General features: G+C 40.0%; 1 protein-coding gene across 1 annotated transcript in view; it reads right to left on the reverse strand.

Annotated features, from left to right (window-relative positions):
- The window catches only part of ARNT2 (aryl hydrocarbon receptor nuclear translocator 2), a 105,921-nt gene that overhangs the window by 26,269 nt on the left and 59,578 nt on the right, over positions 1-20,074 (reverse strand). Inside the window, exons 8-11 of the mRNA XM_065411581.1 lie at positions 16,091-16,167; positions 14,028-14,162; positions 12,536-12,610; positions 6,377-6,528 (exon numbers count right to left, since the gene is read on the reverse strand). Of these exons, the coding sequence (XP_065267653.1) occupies positions 6,377-6,528; positions 12,536-12,610; positions 14,028-14,162; positions 16,091-16,167 (439 nt within the window). The remainder of the gene's footprint in view (positions 1-6,376; positions 6,529-12,535; positions 12,611-14,027; positions 14,163-16,090; positions 16,168-20,074) is intronic.

The following is a 20,074-nucleotide window of genomic DNA, read 5'->3' on the forward strand; positions in this document are numbered from 1 at the left end:
TCAAACAAAATAGCATACTTAATTAGCTCTGTTTGTTTGCCAGCACTTGTCTAACCTGGAACTCCTCCGCCTGTCTCTATTTGAAGATACTCATCAGTAGTACTTATTAACCTACAATACAAAATAAGTACCACGCTAGATCAATATTTGCTTACAAGGCAAACATTACAAAATCCAACTAACTATAAAGAACAAATATTTAAATGCATCTTCTCTGCATTGCATTGTACTGTAAGCTACTCAGTTCTAATTTAATTTTAAAAGTGGGTTGGGTTTCTCATTTTTACCGCAAGTATTAATATCTCAAATGTGGTTTTAGCTCTTTAAGAAAATATGCAATGTTTCAGAGAACAGTCAATTAGGCACAGTTGAATCTTGTTGCTGGGATTGGTTTAGATACTTCCTCACTGCCTGCCCTTTTGAATGGATGATTATTACATATAGATCCCTTCAGTCATTAGATTTCCAGATCAGATGTGTAACAATGGGACAAGCCAGGGTGGTTTTGGTTTTGGAAAAATTCAATCCTCTTGTTTTGGTTTGCAAGTGAAAGCCAAAACGGACCCTGCTTTTGATTTTAGGATTCATGGCTTAGAGCAGACGGGGGCAAACCACGGCCCGTGGGACTGTCCTGCCCGGCCCCATAGCTCCCGGCCGAGGAGCCTAGTCCCCGGCCCCTCCCCCGCTGTGCAGCGTGGGGAGCGCAGCTGGCTCTGGCCAGGTGTCGCAGCTGCGAGCTCCTGCTGCTGATAAGGGGGTGGGGGGGCTGGGTAAGGGAGCGGAGGGTCCTGGGGGGCATTCAGGGAGGAGGGGGTGGTTGGATGGTGTGGAGGTTCGGGGGGGGCGGTCAGGGGATGGGGAACAGGGAGAGTTGGGAGTGGGAGTCCCAGGGGGCCTGTCAGGGGGCGGGGATGTGGATAGGGGTCAGGAGGGCAGTCAGGGGACAGGGAGCAGGGGGGGTAGGATAAGGGGGTGGGATCCTGGGGGGCAGTTAGGGGCGGGGGTATGGATAGGGGTCGGGGCAGTCAGGGGACAGGGAGCAGGGGGGTTGGATAGGGGGTGGTCAGGGGACAAGGAGTAGGGGGGGGGTTGGATGGATTGGGGGTTCTGAGGGGGGCAGTCAGGGGACGGGAAGTGGGAGGAGGCGGGTGCCAGGCTGTTTGGGGAGGCACAGCCTTTCCTACCCAGCCTTCCATACAGTTGCGCAACCCCGATGTGGCCCTCGGGCCAAAAAGTTTGCCCACCCCTGGCTTAGAGGAAGCCATGAAAGATGAATTTTCTGGTTCAAAAGAGGATATCCTACATAGCAAGTGGAATATTGTCTTGGTCAACTGAGAATTCCCCAGGTAACTGCTGAAATTCCTGGCTCACGATGGGAGCCCCTGTGAAAACCTGTCACTGTGCTGAGGATGTTCTGTGAACCTGAAGGATTTAATTGCTAATACAGATTTATCTAAGCAAATACTGGAATAAAAAGGCTCTGTACAAGTTTCCTTTTGAAACTGGAGAATTTTCTAGTTGAATACCTGTGTGTCTCTGTATAAACTCTGGAATCACCAGCTTATTGTCCTGGCTTCAAAGTGGTCAAGAAGAATTCAAACTTTAGTGTGTGCAGTTTTCTTGTTGGGGAGAAATGAGTGGATGCAGACTTGAGATATCACCCCTAGTCTATTTTTATTAGTAATAGATGCCCAGAGTCCCAGTTACTACTTTGAAAGTAAGGTTTGTGATATCTTCACTATCATGGGCTAGAATTTCACTGAAACAGCTGATTTCACAAGTGGTCTACTCACTACTGCACCTGAATCACAGTCAGGAATCAACCATACCAGAGCTGATCACTGATTCAGCCAGAATTCCACCTCTGGTAGCAACCTGCACCAGATCTTTCAGAGGACTGCAACTCTACCACTAAAATATTTCAAGACCAACAGAAGTCCAGGATTCATCAATACACACAATAATCCAATCAGGTTTATGAAAAATGAAAACATCAAAATCTCTAAAGGTCAGGAAACAACCCATTTCTGCTCTACGTGCATATAAAATTAAGAAACTGTTCATTCAGCTCAGGGTAGATGGGTTCATTCAAAGGCAGTTCAACCTGTGCGTTAAATAAATGTTAGTCAATTTTTTCTGGAACTCAAAGAGGAAGATGATGTGGTGAGGTGACGTGTAGAGGTCTCCTTTTCAGCTGAACACAGTACAAATGCTAAACATTAAATACTTCATTTCTGCAGGAAGTTTCTTTTGGATGATTACATCCAAAAGACACCAAGCTAACTTTTTTTTTTTTTGGCACGGTACTAAATGAACACTTGAACCCAAAGTTTAATTATCCTTCCACACAGAAACTAAGCTGGGAAAGTCAACTGCTTCAAGTCCCAAAGCAATATTCTAAAAAACAGCTATGACCAGCACTGCCCTCTACAGTCCTCTTGGAAAACAAACTGCATTCACTGGGCAACACAAAATGAAAACGTTTTATTAATACAGAGCACTGGCAGGCAAAACAGACATATCTCTAAATTCAATTGATAGCTATTTATCTACATATATCTATATATCAAATCAAACGTCTTAATATAGCATCAGCCTCAGGTCACAGTGCCTATAAGATAAATACATGTTTTAAAACTAACAGCTCAGTAAAATGAATACAAATTTTAAAATGAAAAAGATAAAAGAAAAAAAAGACAGAAAGCCCCACAAGATAAACCCTTCCTCCAAGATCTTTAAAATTATCACCCTAAAACAAATTCTAAAAATAAAACAACAAGGGTTAGAAATATATTATTTAAGCTAAGTCACACACTTTTTTTCTGGTTTTTGTGGCTGATCAGGCAAAGAAGGCCACAGCCCATACAATCAAAACATTTTCACGACATAACCAGTATTCTAGTTTTTAAGCTGGTACGGTAAAAGGCATCTGAGCCAGGAATGGGGCTAATCACTTAATTTTCAGGTGACCACAGAGGTTTTAAGAAAGTAGAGCATGTGATAAATCTTCAATCTGGCCAGATCTACATAGACAAAGACAATTATGTCTCACAATACCCGCATATTTCCTTTCTAGGTAAGCCATCTGCATAGTTTGAAAACGCTGAGTTGTAAAGGCCCTTTTTAACCTATTATTGTTCATCATTTCCAAATATGGCTATTCTTTAAATGAGAAAGCCCAGGGGACATACTTGTTGTGTGAACAACTGCCATATCCAGTTGTTTGCAAACATTTTCTGCTCTAAGTTTGCGTAAAGATATAGAGACAGACAGGCAGACATTGAAACTCGGGTTTTAAAAAGGATATTGTAGAAATATAGAATAGAATTAAACATATGTTTACCTGGTCCCTTGTCTCAAAGAAATAATTATGGCCACATTTTAAAGCATTCTTGAGCCAATATACTATGTTGCTAGATGCATTATAAAATTTATAGACAAATCAAAACCTGCTTCTGATTTTGCACACACAGTTGACAGCATCTGTCATCTGAGAATATGCACCCGTTGTGTCCTCAAGTAAATCAGCCTATTGGGCCCAGTGTCCATATGCAAATTAGCCATCTGTGCATGCAAGAGATGCACCTCCACTGATTCAGTTACAATTAGACATGCAAAAAATGGGCATGCAAATCAGAGGCTAATTCTGAAAAGCTGCCCTTTACTCTGCCCCAAAGTATCCAGAAAATAATGTATCCATACACAGGCGAAGCATAGCAATAGCTAGTCAGCCATAACAGTAAGAGTTGCACTCTGCATGTGTGTATGGAGGGGAGAGGAAATGGGGAAAAGAAAAAATAAGTCAGTTGAACATAGATAGATATGTTCTGTTCCTTCTAATCTAGTACTTAAATTTACAAGCTTTTAAAAAAAAATAAAATACCAAAACCAACAGATTTTTTTTATTGTGTCACAGCACTCCACAAAAAGGGAAGGCAAAACATATTTAGCAATGTCATTTTGTATAAGAGAATACATGGAAACATCATCTGTCGAACTAACAGCACCCAATCTCCTTATTAGGGCAACATCTCTGGTTTATTTTTAAAACCAAGTAAGGACATATATGACAGGATCCAGATACTGGCACAATTTTATTAATCCCAGTCTGTGCTAGGGAGCCAAGGTATCTTGAAAAGGAAAGTATGGAACAATAGTCAACACTACTTAATCTATAGGTCAAAATTTAGATCTCTGGACCCTGGGAACAAAAGCCAATTATTTCAGTTGGCATCCAGTTATCAGCAATTGTCTCTAATTTTGCATGCCTATTTTTATATATGCAAATGATTATGTGCAAAAGTATGGGTGTGCATCTCCCCCCCCCCCCCATACATAAATATTTGGGCGTGCAAATGAGGCAGCTGAATAACCAGTTCCCTGATTTCAATACACAAGATTTATTTGCTCCAAATGGGCAGTATGTCCTTTTTTTCAGGCACAGTTGATGTGTTACCAACAAGGGTTTTAGTTGGCAACTAAAGAGACCTCAGAGCCAATTCTAACCATTTATTTTAAATATTGTTAGGTCAGTGCATAACAGAACGGTGCATACCTCAATCTGTAAAAAAAACCCTTTGCAGCCTGATCACAAACAACTTACACTGTTTGACACAGTTCTGAAGTTAGCTTACAATCTGGAACATTTATAGGGCTTTGTATATTTTCACTGTAACTTATGTTCTCTTTTTTCCACAGAGGAACTTCTTATTTTTAATAACATTATTTTTGCCCATAAATTTCCAGTACATTTGAACATCTGTTCATCTGTCTGGCACATCAGATTTTTGCTGACTTAAGCTAACATTATAGTTGTTTGTTAGGACACTACAAAAATAATATTCTTTGCTGAACAATTCTTGTAAAGGTTACATCTTTCTGGTAACTCTTAGCAAACTAGCATTTTTTCTTCTCAGCATGACTCCTAGGACACTTTGGGAGTTTAACTCATAACCAAGTTACAGGCCTTATAAACTCTGGTGTATAGGCTAACAGGTAGTATATGCAAAAATGGGCATATGAGGGTGAGGCTGGGTTACAAGTGGCCTTTAGTGTCCAAGTCTATGTCATTGTCAAAACGCTCTCCTAAGCAACAAGGTAGAATATAGGGTGATAGTTGAAACAGAGGAAGAACACTTACCATATTTATAAAATGCAAAGCCAGAGGAGAGTTTGTTGTGATAGTGAAATTATTAGTGCCCATCTACATTAGTTAAGTGCCTGTTTGAGATCTCCATTACACATTCTAACAGGTTTGTAACATAGATCTCAACTTTCCCTTTGAGTTTTAAACTTGTTAAAAAAAACACCCAGTTTAGTCCAAAGCACATTTTAAAATATCAGATTATTATTTTATTGGGAAAAGATCCATAACAGAAGAAAACATCTCAGGTTAGCGTCTGCAGCTGCTGGCTCTGACAGTCTGTGTTATGAGGTTATGCGGTGAATTAGGCTGCACTGGATTCTTAGGGGAACTTTGGAAGCAGCTCTACAATACCAGTTTGGGGATTAAACATCTTAAACCTCTCTCATGGGTGTAGTCACAGATTGTGCCCAGAATAATTTAGACTCACAGTGATTTGAGCACATGGCTCTAAAGGACTGGAGCAGCATTAAGCTGCCAACCTAACACAAGCTGCTGCTGTGATCCTGCCAATGAAAAGAATCAAAGGAGCTGTTCATCTTTGTAACCTCTACCCCAACTCCTGGTAAATGCCAATCTTCTCCTACCATGGTCTGTTCAGGAGTTACTCTAGCAAACTGCCACTGGCTGCAAGGTACTAGGGATGAGTCAAGGAGAAGAGGACCAGGTCTAGGACATGTACACAGTTATAGCACACAAGAAGCAGGAAATGTGTTTACATGAGTTTGCCATTCCTTTAAGCAGCTCTGCAGCTTCCCCTTTGGGCTTATGAACTGGGCTAACTTTTCTGCAGTCTCACAACTGAACTGAACTGGATTCGGACTAGATACCATGAGGTGAAAATCGCCAACCCTTATTATTAATTCTCTAAGCTATCCTGCTCTGGGCAGATGTTGTGTTGCTGGAGGCCTTGTCCTAGCCTTCAATGCAGGCTGGATCAAGCCTGTTGGGCTTTTCTGATTTCATGAGTTATAGTTATTTGTTTTTAATCTGTGATGCACCCATATGCTAATGACACATCATATGCAGCAATATATGGTAAACAGAAACATTTATTTGTGAGAACTTGTAGTGTAGGCAACCCGACTATAGTTTGGGGTAAGTATAAATGAATGCAACTGGAAATAAGCCACCATGAGAACCCATGTAAAAACTCAAGTTCAGGTTACAACAGCATTTTTTTAGGTTAAATTCTTTTAAAAAAGCGTTTCAAGCTCCATGAAAAGCACATACTTAACGTTAGTGTTGGTGCAAATGATGTATTCAATCTCATCAGAATAAGGATTCTGAAAAGTGAAGCTGCTGGTCCTGATTAACATCCACTCCCGGTTTTTGGTACGAAAACGATACATCACAGATAGGACTTGGCCTTTCAGTTTAACAACCTGAAAAAGTTTTTGTAAAGGTTAGAGACAGCAGACTGATACCTGACGTAGAAACAAATAACACACCACCAATAACTAGTGGATTTCAGACTGAAACTGTGCAAAGATACAGCTACAATTTGGATGTATTCTTTATACAAACCCAACAATCCAAGTCCACTCTGTGTTTGCAATTAGCCCCATAAAGTCTAAACCGACATATCCTGGATTACAAAATACCCTCTTCCAATTTACATATAAAGACCAATGGACTGTGTCTTTATCCCAGTGGGAAGGCAATACAACAAGGATTTACCGTGGAACACATATCAAAATATACACCTCTACCCCGATATAACGCTGTCCTCGGGAGCCAAAAAATCTTACCGTGTTATAGGTGAAACCGCGTTATATTGAACTTGCTTTGATCCGCCGGAGTGCGCAGTCCCGCCCCCCCAGAGCACTGCTTTACCGCATTATATCTGAATTCGTGTTATATCAGGTCGCGTTATATCAAGGTAGAGGTGTATTATGAGAGAAATAAAACCACAGCATCTTTTATCATACGAATATTTACACATAATCAGAAAACAAATTTTGCACAATGTACAAAACAAATGCCAAGAGAAAACACTAATTTTCATGAGGTTGTCTGACTACTTACAATTCCACTTGGCTGCCTGGCTACCGGTTCTATTTGCATTGCACTGCTCACACTTTAGTATCATAGCTAAGGAAAAGCTCTGAGGAAGGGATACTTAGGAAACGTACTTTGCTTTTCTTCAAACATGCTAGAAGTCAGACACGCTTCCATTGCAATGTTTAAAATTTTCTGTCAGACGTGGCATGCCAAAGCATCTGATTCTGAAGCACCTCTGTCTGAATGTGTGTCTATAGCCATTTAAATTCCTGAACGTCTACCTCCCATATCCCCCTGGGTAAAGTCTATCATTATATCCCTAGGCTACATCCATTCTCCTGGGATGTTTTTGAAAGATAGCACAGTCAAAGCAGATGGGTCTCATACAACTGTTCATTATAGTCATGTATTTTGATGTCTGGACGGTCAAGACATATCTGCCCATCTTCTGGGTTGGAAGATTCTTTGTTCTCATGTAGTTCCTGTGTTCGGACACAATCTATCTATAGGCTCCAAACACATTACATACTCCCTCTTGCGATACCCATGAACATCACCATACACATATAAGGTTCTTCAAAAATCTATTCCCCCTCTCAAGAAGCGCCCATTCTTATCTCAACATGTGAGGAAGTCACATGCATAAATCGTTGAGCACTGAGAAAGAGCACACCACAGGGACTTATGGACACACAGCCACAGGGCCTTTGGTGAATTTTTAAGATGGAAAACCAAATGAAGTCAACTGAACTTTAGGGCATTTTTAAGTCTCTTTTGTTCTGCTCATTAGCTGGGGCCGAGGATCTGGCCCTGCTCCTGTATTCCTTGTATAGCCAAATCTTCCATTGGACTCCTCACTTGTTCTTAGCAGTGATAGTGAATGTTTTAAAATTTTGCCTATTTCTTTCCTGCATGTAGGTAGGCACAAAAATAATAGTTTATTTCAGGTTTTGTCTCCATTGTACCATCATTTTTACAAACGAATAAAGAAAGAAAGGTGGCACAGAACAGCACTGAATTTATCCAGCTGCTTTAAACTCCCATATGACATAACAATTCTCCAATAAATGATTAAGGGCTTTGAAGAAATCCCAAGGGAAAGAATTCTAACACTGATCTCATGAATAAGCACTGACAGGAAAATATTGGCCAGGATAAAGATGATGAAATTCCATAGTCACCCCACTAAACAGGTGAGACAATTGCCAGAGGGCAAAAAAAGAAACAAGAGAGATTTGAATGCAGAAATAAAAAGTACTGTTTAAACCTGTACAAAGTAATAGGAATAAACCTGGGAGAAGAAATCAGGAAGAACATTACAAAACTTTACCAAGAAAACCCTTGAGTAAGAAACCCAGGACTAAGAACAAAAACTACAGAGGAAAAAGGTTAACTGAAGATCTAGAAAAAGACAGGAAGGACGTGACAGGGACAAGATAAATAATTACAGAAAAGTGAAAGGCAGAGACAAAAAGCCATGAGGAGGCATAGGGTGAGCACACTGCCCCGACTGGTACTGCTGCGGGGGAAAAAGTCTGTGTCTCTGGTGTGCTAGGCATGAACACCTGAGAGGAACATATGTCTGCAACTGCTAGAAGAAGAAATATAGCTTCTTCGGGTTTTGGTATGACTTACATCTTATGATGAGACTTGGAAACAAACAAACAGGCAAAACAATAAATCAAGACCAAGGACATCTCTAAGACTGTGAATAATTAGCATGGCAATGTGCCAGCAATTTCACAAGGAGGAGGGGTGGAAGACAGGCCATGCTTATAGTGGAACGAACACCATGAATACGTGCTCCATTATAATACAACTTAAGGCAAATGTGATGAAGACAGAGTAACAAGTTAACAGTTTGCTTGTTATCTAAACCAGAATTGGGATGTTTGGTAATACAGGACCAAAGTTCCACCCTTGGTTGCACAAGTTCCACTGAAGTCAATGGTAGTTATGTGTGTGTGTGTAACAAGAGAAGAATGGAACCTTGTCCTACAGGGGAAACAATGAGGCTTTGATGACGAAACAACAGATGATCCCAGAATGGACCATCAGATCCCAAACCCCATGAACTCTCTCGAAAGCTTGGCTCTGGATCCAAATTTTGTGGCTTGGGCCCATCTCTCAATGTGACATACACAACTGACTTTAAAACAGAAATAAACTAAACAAATAAGATCTAAAGCAGTGGTTCTCAACCAGCGGTCCGGGTCCCCCGGGGGGCCGCGAGCAGGTTTCAGGGGGCCTGCCAAGCAGGCTGGCGTTACACTCGCTAGGGCCCAGCGCAGCTCTGAGCCCCACCACCTGGGGCTGAAACCAAAGCCTGAGCGACTTAGCTTTGCAATGCCACTGTGACATGGGGCCCTGGGCAATTGCCCTGTTTGCTACCCCTTAGTGCCAGCCCCGACTTTTATATGCAGAAAACCAGTTTTTGAGGCACAGCTGGGCCGTGGAATTTTTATAGCATGTGGTGGGGCTGGGGGGAGGCTCAGAAAGAAAAAGGTTGAGAACCCCTGGTCTAAAGAACCTTTCCTCTCATAGCTGCATTGTGATCATGTTATGTCTTGTCCATGATCTGAGAGTCCGGGTCTAATTCAGAATAAATGTTATGTTTCTTGAGATCTGGCTAAGCCATTCAGCTGACGCTTAGCTGGGCCACATGCAATTATTTTCTGCAGTTTTACAGCAGGGTAGGTCATGTAATGCCTCAGGAAGGAAGGAGGAGATTCTATGCAAATAAATGCTGCAGCCCATAGTGGAATCCTAATCCTCACCCATTAGGATTGGTTTGTTTATTAGTAGTCTGTAGCCTGACTTTGCTAACAAGAGTTATCCTCGAAGAAATCTGGTGTTTACTCCATCTGGCTGCTGACAAGCATTTGGGGCGGGAGAATTGCTCTAATCTGATTTTTTCAAAAGGTTCTATTTTAAATGGATCCACTGGATCCCTGGTTACATAGACAGAACACAAGGAAGAGACACAAACTTCAGTAATGCCCAGGATAATAAAACCTATTCATCCTACTGACTATGTCCAGAACAATAAAACCTATTCATCCTACTGAAAGCTCAGGGTTAATGTTTTACTTAAAATACATCCTTTTGTAGTTTCAATCCAATAAACCATATCCTTTTATCAACAAATGTTCTACCACCACACCCACTGTAAAGAATACAGAACTTGGTGTTGGTGTCCATTCTGAACGTTTTCCTACTAGATATTAGATAGCTGTCCTCTGGAACCTTTTGATACAGAACTCTATTTGTTGTTCTTGGCCTTGAGAACATATCATTCTGCCTTAATTTTCCCACCCCGATGAATGAATTTATCTTCTCAAGGAAGTAAAGGCTCTGAGATGGATGCTGGCAATCAACCAACAACTGCAAATCCCTCTCACTCTGCTATGCACCAACCTGCTTTTGACAGCATCAGCAATTTAAGAATGTCAACTTTAAAGAGGATTTTTAAACAAAGGTTGCTGGAAATAATAGTTACCATTTTAATAAAAAAAAAAATTCTTAAGGCCAAACTATCAATAACAAAACAAACTGTAACGCTCTATTGCTCTGCAATCTGAAATAAGCAAACATTAACTTTGTAATAATATATAAAGCATGGAAGTCTTTGGTGGGAAAAACCTGAACTGTCTTAAAACAGTGCACACAAACACGATAACACAAGAAGATTCAAAGCTAATGTTTAACCTCTATTAAAAAACAAAAAAAATCATCAGAAATGAAAACCATCTGGTGTACGGTTAAATTGTTTAATTCAGTCTTTTAGTCACTGATGGAAATAGCCTGGATTGCATTGCTACTGTACTAAATATAAATATTCAAAGAAGGAATACTCCACCAAAATAGAGGCAAAATGATTTAGTGGATTGAACCTGGGATGCAAAGCCTGGAACTCCACACTTTTAATCTCTGGCTCTTCCAACAGCTTGCTGTGTGACCCTGAACAAGGCACTTAAGCCTTGATCCATCAAAATACTTAAAACTAATGAATAACTATAAGCACATGAATAGTTCCAATGGAGTCAATGGCAGAACTCCCACGGACTTCAATGGTGCAGTATCAGGAGGCCCTTATGGCCTGATCTAACTCCCACTGAAGTCACTGAGTGCCTATTCATTAATTTCCATTGCAGCTAGATTGGCCGTCTCGGGGTATGTTTACACTGCAGTCAGGATGTGCAACTGTTTACAGTATATGTAGACATACCCAAGCTAGTTTTCATCTAGCTCGCTTGCTAAAAATAGCAGTGAAGCTGTGCCAACACAAGTGGCAGCATGGGCTAGCCATCCAAGAACGTACCCAGGGTCCTGGGCAGGCTTGTACTTAGGTGGCTAGACCGTGATGCTGAAACTTCGCAGCTGTTTTTAGCAAGCTCGCTAAATCAAAGCTAGCCCAGGTATATATCTACACATGCTGCAATCACACTCCTGATTGCAGCACAGACATAATCTCTGAGTTGCAGATTCACAGTCTATAAAATGGGAATAGTATTGTATGAATTATCTTCCTCATACAGGTTTTATGGGGTTTAGTTTTGTGCCATGCTTTAAATAGATAATCGTCTATATACATCCACTGCTAACCTGAATCCAGACTGAGAACCACTTCCATATGTTATGTGCCTTTTATTACTTTATTTTGTATTTCATTTCTTAAAATGATTTATACAGGGCCAAATTCATAGCTGGGTAAAACTGGGACTGCTCCACTGAAGTTTATGGAGTGGTGCCAATTTACACCAGCGGAGAATTTAGACCATAGGATCTATTACAGATGGGATTTTCAAAAGCACTCAGCGCTGGCCTGCGTGTATTCCCATAGATGTCAATGGTAAAATTCCCATAGACATTATTGGGAGTGGAGTTAGGCCAGCCCTGAGTGTATCTGAAAATTCCTCTCTCTGGATGTATATGTGCCTGTATCTGTTTCTGATTTGCTGTTTTAGTATTTTCCTCTTAAATATTTGGTTTAAAAAACATGGGAATGGAGCCAGTTTCAACTCAAAAAACCATATTCTTGCTGAAGACAACCAATCCCTTGTGGCTCCCATTGACTTCAGTGGGCTCTACGCAGGCATATCCCGAGCCACACTATGGCTCTAAACATGCCCTGAATATTCATTTATATTTTAGAAATAAGAATGAAAAGAACATTTAAAACAATGTGATTTTTCTGAAAATGTAGCACCTTGAAGATGTGTGTATAATCCAGTTTAAACTACTGGATTTACAGAGATTAATATTAATAGGAATTACCCCATGCAATACGCCCTCCACTCTTAGATATCAGAACTGACCCCTGGTATTGAGAAACGAACGTTAGGTTCTGCATAAAAACTAGAAAAAAACATAAATGTAGGACAGTACCTGTTGGAAACTCTCTCTCAAATGGCTTTGATCTTCCGGATGGCAGAATTCTAAAATGTCTTTTCCCAGAAGATCCTAGAAAAGCACAATATAAAACTGTAAAAATACAAACCTGTGTGCTGATCCTACAAAGCTTTAGTTTAGAGCAGGGGTCGGTAACGTTCGGCACGCGGCTCGCCAGGGTAAGCACCCTGGCGGGCCGGGCCAGTTTTATTTACCTGCTGACGCGGCAGGTTCGGCCGATCGCGGCCCCCACTGGCCGCGGTTCGCCGTCCCGGGCCAATGGGGGCGGCGAGAAGCTGCGGCCAGCACATCGCCCGCGCCGCTTCTCGTCGCCCCCATTGGCCCGGGACGGCGAACCGCGGCCAGTGGGGGCCGCGATCGGCCGAACCTGCAGCGTCAGCAGGTAAATAAAACTGGCCCGGCCCGCCAGGGTGCTTACCCTGGCGAGCCGCGTGCCGAACGTTGCCGACCCCTGGTTTAGAGAGTAATCCTTGCTCACACACGTAGTCACATTACCTTCAATTGGACTACTCACCTGAGTGAGGGCTTGCAGGATTGCTGCCCTACATTGCATTTAGGCTGTTGCAAAGACATGTGTATTTCCTTTAAAAACAGTTTCAAGTGAATTTTTAATGCTCGTTAAAAGGTGCCAGGTTGATAGCCCTGAGGACCCTGAAATCCTCTATGAATCCAACAACATTCACTTTAATATACTGTTTTGTTTGAAGAATTTACAGTAAAGCTAATTCAAATCAATATGAAAGGGAAAGTAAAATGATCAGGTAAGGACAGAATGTCTTGCCTGCGAACTACAATTGTTTCGATACGGAAACTGTAGTTTTCTTTGAGATTAAAAGATAACATGCTGTTATCTATGAGAAAGCCATCACACAGAGCTCATTTAGTATCCAATTATATTACCTTAATTTTTATTCAAAGGAGCAGACATGAGCTTCAAGGAAAATAAGCTTCATAATGGAGGTCTGCTTGTTGTTCAATAAACTGGTAGAGAAGTTAAAATCGACAAATGTAACAATCTCTCAAAGCAGAATTTATATTGCTTTAATGTCTTAATTTGAAAGATATAATTTGAAAGCTGCCTGGGATTTGAACCAGTTCAGTGCTAAAAAAAAGAAACACTGAATCCAAAAAGGATACAATGATATCCCCTGTAATTCATAGAATCATAGAATATCAGGGTTGGAAAGGACCTCAGGAGGTCATCTAGTCCAACCACCTGCTCAAAGCAGGACCAATCCCCAACTAAATCATCTGATAATAATTAAGGGGAAAGCTCTTAATTTTAACGATGTGTGAACAGTATGGCAAAATAAATGACACAACATGAGACTGTGTATAGAATACGAACAGCTGGAGATCAGCTGAACTACTGCATCTTTTGGAAGTTATGTTTTTATTTGCAAACACAGATAGAGAATTTCCTTAATTAGTTCTCACCAATCTCTCAGTTTAAAAACTAGGAACTGACCTGTGGTTGGTAGCCAATCACACTGATACATCTTGGATCAACAAATGTGATTATTCCATCAGAGTTGTGTCTAGACAAGAACTCGGTAGGAACAGACATTCCATTCATGTCCATGCACACAGGTGAGCTAGTTACCTAGGACAAACAATCAGATAAGCATAATTTTGAAAAGGAACAGTCACCATAAGTAGAGGTTGCTTTTTCATTTAAAACAACAAAATCTGTTAGTTTATTGACAACTATGTAAAGGGTTCATAAATAAAACAAGGACATGAATAAAATGAAACTGAAATGGCTTCAGTCTAGTCCACAGCACAAAAACATCACTCCATTACACGCACCCTGGACTAACAGAACAATATGAAAACAAGCCTATCAAAGATGCCTCACAAAGAAGGTTCTAACAGCTAACTCAAGGAAGTTCCCAAAGAACCGTGACACAGTTCTCTCCCATTGGGCTCTTAAGGTATGTCTACACTGCAAGAGGTGTGATTATAGCACAGGTATGCCTCCCCGTGCTACAATCACACCTTCACTTGCAACACAGACCTAAAGTTAAGGGCATAATGCTAACACAGCAGATATCACTGTTAAAAGAAAAACAGATTTTCTGTAAATTTTCATAACGGTTCTTCAGAAAGAATGAAGCATTTCTAGGTTCCTACTTCAGATCTATGCAGCCAGCCAAGTTAATCTACTTCTATCCATTTCTACGTGGGCTAAGAGCGAGAACTGTCTTTACTTTGACTTTCTCTTTCATCCTAAACAACTAGGCCTGTTAAAGAGGCACAAGCAATCTGTACAAAATTTCTTTTTGATCGCTGCTCTGTAGCACAATAGCATCAAAATGCCAGTTAATAGAGCAGGGAGGTGATTAGCTGTCACTTTATGGCTTACTATTTGGAGTGCACAGTTTTAAAATTTGTACATCTTGATTCCTTTGTGATTAAACTTATCCACTGAGCCACTGCTTGCCTGCCCTTGCCTTCACTCACTGAGGGCCTGCTGGCTATTCTCTTATGGAACAGATGTTTTGACGCTCCACAAGTTATTAATGGGATTTCTGGGCAAGAGTCTATTTTGGCATCTGTAACATCTGCAAACTCCATAATTTCCTTCTGTCCACCACTTGAGTATTTTATCTTTGAATGCAAGTGTGATTAAGTGGAAAATGTCATAGCAATGCCACAAAAATATTGTATCGCACAGGAGACACTATCTGCAGAAGTGATAACATTTCCAGTATGATGCTCATCTGAACAGATATTGGTTTGGCAGCTACACTCCAATGACACTGTCATTCTGCCATTAAGAGGGAACAATGCCATCCTAACAGATGGGCATGAGTGAAGGCCAACAAAAACCATGCATTAGGATCAAACGTTTTTACTAATGGCATGATTCCCAGACAGGAACATAAAAATGGCTTCCTTATTATGATTGAAAAGGTTCACCACTGCTGCTCCAGCTCCAACTCCAAACTCTGATCCACTAGGACTCCATTAGCAAGGGATGAAGGGAGGGAAAATACAGGACACACAGATTGCTTCAAATTTGGATATATTGATCAAATGAGATGTAAAATCCTATGTACACTACTTTCAATGGACTTCTACGCATGGATCTGCCATACAATATCTCAGCAATATTAAGTGATTATGTGTGTAGAATAAAGTTATACTTTGAAAAGCATTTAACTACTTAGGGCCTCTTGACTGCATTAATTTTATTGTTTTCAAATGAGCTTTTGCAACTACAGGTTTTCCAGACAGTTAATTACCCTTTTAAATCAGCAACTAGAGAAAATCTATTCACAACAGTTTCCACCCCCTGACGTTTCCCTTGTCAGGTACCCAGGAAACTTCCAGAAAGAATCATTTCTACAGTCCATCCAATTCCAAGTGAGTCACTTGGCTGGGCAGACATCATAGTCTTGTGCTTTTTGTGGCATGGTACAGACACTAATCTTCTAACCAGAGCCTGTCAGAATCTTATATAAAACTGTACTACAACATTGACTAATGTTTTCAGCAGCAGTGGATGTAATAAAAAAGCGTTTTTACCTGAAGCCTCCCTATTGCCACAAGGCAATATTTGCTACCTTGTCCCACTTCTGCATCTTCTTCTGGTATAGTCATTCCTAAAATAAACAACAACAACAAAACCATTGTTACTGCTAGGAAAGGTGAATAAACAGAATCACTTGCCTGTTTTTATAGATGCTTTCAATTTTACAAACTAGTCACTATCTTCTGGCTTCAGTTAGACAAAGGGAAACACATACACAACGGCCACTAGACTCTGATGCTGGCAATAATACTTTGATTAATATTTCTTTTCAGATTATTACTGCAAGATGTAATTTATGCATTTTTCTTTGGTATAGTATACACCAAATATCAGCTTGAAAAGAAAGGTACAATGTGGATTACACACCAACTTCAACATTTAGACTGGTTACCTGCCTTTGCATTAAATGGATTAGTTTCCTTTATTATAAAATATCCAGCATGCTTTGTTATGCTGAAAGGAAATAGCAGATTGAAAAACATGGGTATTTCATTAAACTCTATTTGTTTTCAGTTTTTCAATGGGATTAACTATTACAGACATGAATAATATCAAAGCATACGTGTAGGCTATTTTCCACTCGTGTTACACAAATAGAAATGCTCTTTACATGAGTGTTGTTTAGATATTATTCGGTTAAGCCTTTAGTAAGTAGATTTCTCAATCTAAATTTTGAGTTATCCACTTCCTATGATACATTTAGGAAAAACTCTTCTATTGGTAACATTGTTGATTTATTTTAAGCTATTTCCAAGCTCTTTTCCCAATGTTTATTGGAATTAAGACACAACAGAGAATGAATCATTTTAAAAAGCAGTTTAATGTGTTAGTGAAGTTAACTGCAAAGTAAGCTACCAGTTATGAAGCAACGATCATGTTCAGAGATTATCCTCATGACATTTATACTTCCTAATACAAGTCAATCACACTGCATGCAACCTTGAACTGTTTAGAGAAGAACCGGATATAGCTTTTTTAACATGATGCATATGAAAAAACCCTAAAAACACTGGTAATTTTAGTGATGAGGTTTCCCAGATAAACGGTTCATACTAATAAGCAGTGTTATTTAACCACACAGTTTCTGAACATTGGCACAGAAAGTATTTTCCACTTTCCCACAGTTATAGGACATAGTAAACTGTACATGAATATGCAAGAAAATAATGAGTATTTTGTGCAATATACTCAATCACTTGTCATTTTGTTCATTGCTCATAGTGAAGAATACATTCTGAGGCCCAAATTCTGACTCTTGGGTAATTATAATTAGCTCTGATTTCACCTGTAGATTTCAAAGGGACTTTACAATGGAGAAAAAGATTTATTGTCCTCCTTCTACAGATGGTGAAAGTGAGGCACAAGTGATTTGCCCAAAGGTACACAAGCTAAAGAGACAAGGTGGGTGAGGTAATATTTTTTATTGGACCAACTTCTGTTGGTGACAGGGAGAGAGTGAGAGAACTGTGTAGCTCAAAAGCTTGTCTCTCTCACCAGCAGAAGTTGGTCCAATAAAAGACATGATCTTGCCCACCTTGTGTCTCTAATATCCCGGAACTGACATGGCTACAACACTACGTACAAGAAGTTAAAAGCAGAGCTGGGAATAAAACCCGCGTCTCCTACCCAATGCGGCGCCCTTCCTCTTAATGCATGCACAGATCCTAATTTGGCCCTTAATGAGCTTCTTTACATTTAAAGCTCTTTGATGTTCCTGAATAAAAGCCATACACTTCCTTTGACCCATGCTCAGGAGTTCTATGCACAGACCAAGCTAGTATACGAACTTAAGGGAACACTTTAAAGGAATCACACATTAAATAGAGAGTTTTAAAACACATCGAGTTCCATTTGTCCATACTATTTTTCAAATGAATAGTTTATTTTGCAGACTTGGAAAAGGCGGTCCCTGGATAATTCAGGATTTGATTCTCATTTTCACTAAGGATCCTTACACAACTCTGGCAGGGTAAAGAACTCTTAACGTGAACGTAAGTTACATTTACACCTACTTCAAGGCCCCTTTACACTCTCGGGATTCAAAGGGGTCTTAATGTTAGTAAGAATCAGGCCCATACAACAGTTAAGTTAAAAAGTAACTTAGTAGAACAAATAGGACTACAATCTATAACAAATATAATTACAATCTCTGTTCTATTACAACTACACATCCCACGCTGCCTGAAGAATATTCATCTCCATACATCAATGAAAGACATTAACACACGTCTGCACCAAGGATAAAATAAAGCACCAATATGAAAACAGAGCTACTGAGGCACGGTGTAGGGTTTTTGGTTTTGTTTTCACTGCTGTGTTTATGCACAGTGGAAGTCTTTCTCAAGTACTGAGTTTAGTCGTCATCTGATGGCATAAAGCAGCTTAAAAACACACACAGGGACAAAGTCTGGCTACCTGTTGTGAAAATGGAGGTAACGGTATCCTGAAAAAGAAGGACCAAGCACATGTACTTAAAGCTTTATACACTGACAAATACAATTCTGGAGTCAGGCTATTAGTAAAGGCCAGGGTCCAAAAACATATAAAAAAAACTCTTTTGCATGGAAACACTATTTTCTCACAGAGGCCAAAAGTAGTCCTCCTGGGGATTGTGTGCAATCTGCAGGAGATGTTAAGCAGAATCCATTATCCCTTCCTCCTATAATGCTGTGAACAATAATCTGAAAACAGAATTGTATACAGGAAAAACAAATGTAAAAGTCACGATGGACAATGAAAGAAATAGAAATAGCAGGAGGAGCATATACATTGGTCTCAACGATTATTATTAATACAACAATATCACTTATTTTGAGCTGCACCCCCCCCCCCGCCAATACTTTTAAAAATATGAGGCACCTCTGCCATGAGATGTTTATGGGATTAATTTTCAGAAATGCTGAGGACCTGCTTTTCCCCACTGACTTCAATGGGATTTAAGGGTGTTTGGCTCCTCTGATATTTTTTGGCCTAAATATGTATTTAAGCTCTTAAATTTAGGCAGTCAGGTTGGATAATGTTGGCTGAAGACGCTCATTTTTATAATGGTGTTTTCAATCTAAAAATAACATTTTTAAGGTATTTCCCCTCAGTTTCAATGAGCTTTCTTATAGTTTCCTTAAAGACACAGTATACCACGAAAGAAGGCAAAAGCTATGCAGCTGGATGGTATCCATTTCTCATAATCTTTTTGCTGATGTGTTCAATAACACTTTCCCTTTTTTGGAACTTGGTTCACGTCCACGACTGCCCAAATAAACCCAAAGCAACATAAACAATCTCCAAAATTAAACCTAGCAAAGAAATGTCATTCCTGACTGAGCTCAGTGTTGGCAAGGGGAGCTGTTGTTCTAAAATTCACTTTTTTTGTTTTGTTTGCGAGGTGGATTACATTAAGTCCATGCAACACAGTGAAAAATTTATTAGCTGGGTTATTCCACAAGACACACTATGCATAAAAATCTAGCTGCCTGGAATTAATCAGTACATGACCCAGTGAATTGCTAACCCTTCCCAAAGCTTCTAGAGCAAAAAATATGCCAAAATGATTACCTGCTCGCCTGCTCAAAGTAATTTAGGTGCTATTATTGGTAGGATTCCATGCAGTATATTTTTGTTCTGGATGGAAATTGTTTTCCTTACTCTCTTGCTGATGGTTATAAAGATGCTATTTTACACCGGTGTGAATGTGCGTAGGGGATCTGTACTTCCCCTATAATATATTCTCTATTAAATGTACTCAGATTTCATAAGGATAGGTAAGCAAGATCTATGCACTGGTCCCATCACTACTTCATCTAACTCTTAACACAACGTGATTTGTTAGAATCTGCAGTTGCCTAAAAATTAGTAATTCCAAAAGCGTTCCAAAAATTTGTACCCAGGAGAAAGGCTATAAAACTGGCCTATTAATAACATCAACAGAATAAACACACATTATTCACATTCTTACATGTAGCCATTAGAAAACTTTATTT

The sequence above is a fragment of the Emys orbicularis genome, chromosome 10 (assembly GCF_028017835.1).
Source record: "Emys orbicularis isolate rEmyOrb1 chromosome 10, rEmyOrb1.hap1, whole genome shotgun sequence".
Taxonomy (NCBI): domain Eukaryota; kingdom Metazoa; phylum Chordata; order Testudines; family Emydidae; genus Emys; species Emys orbicularis.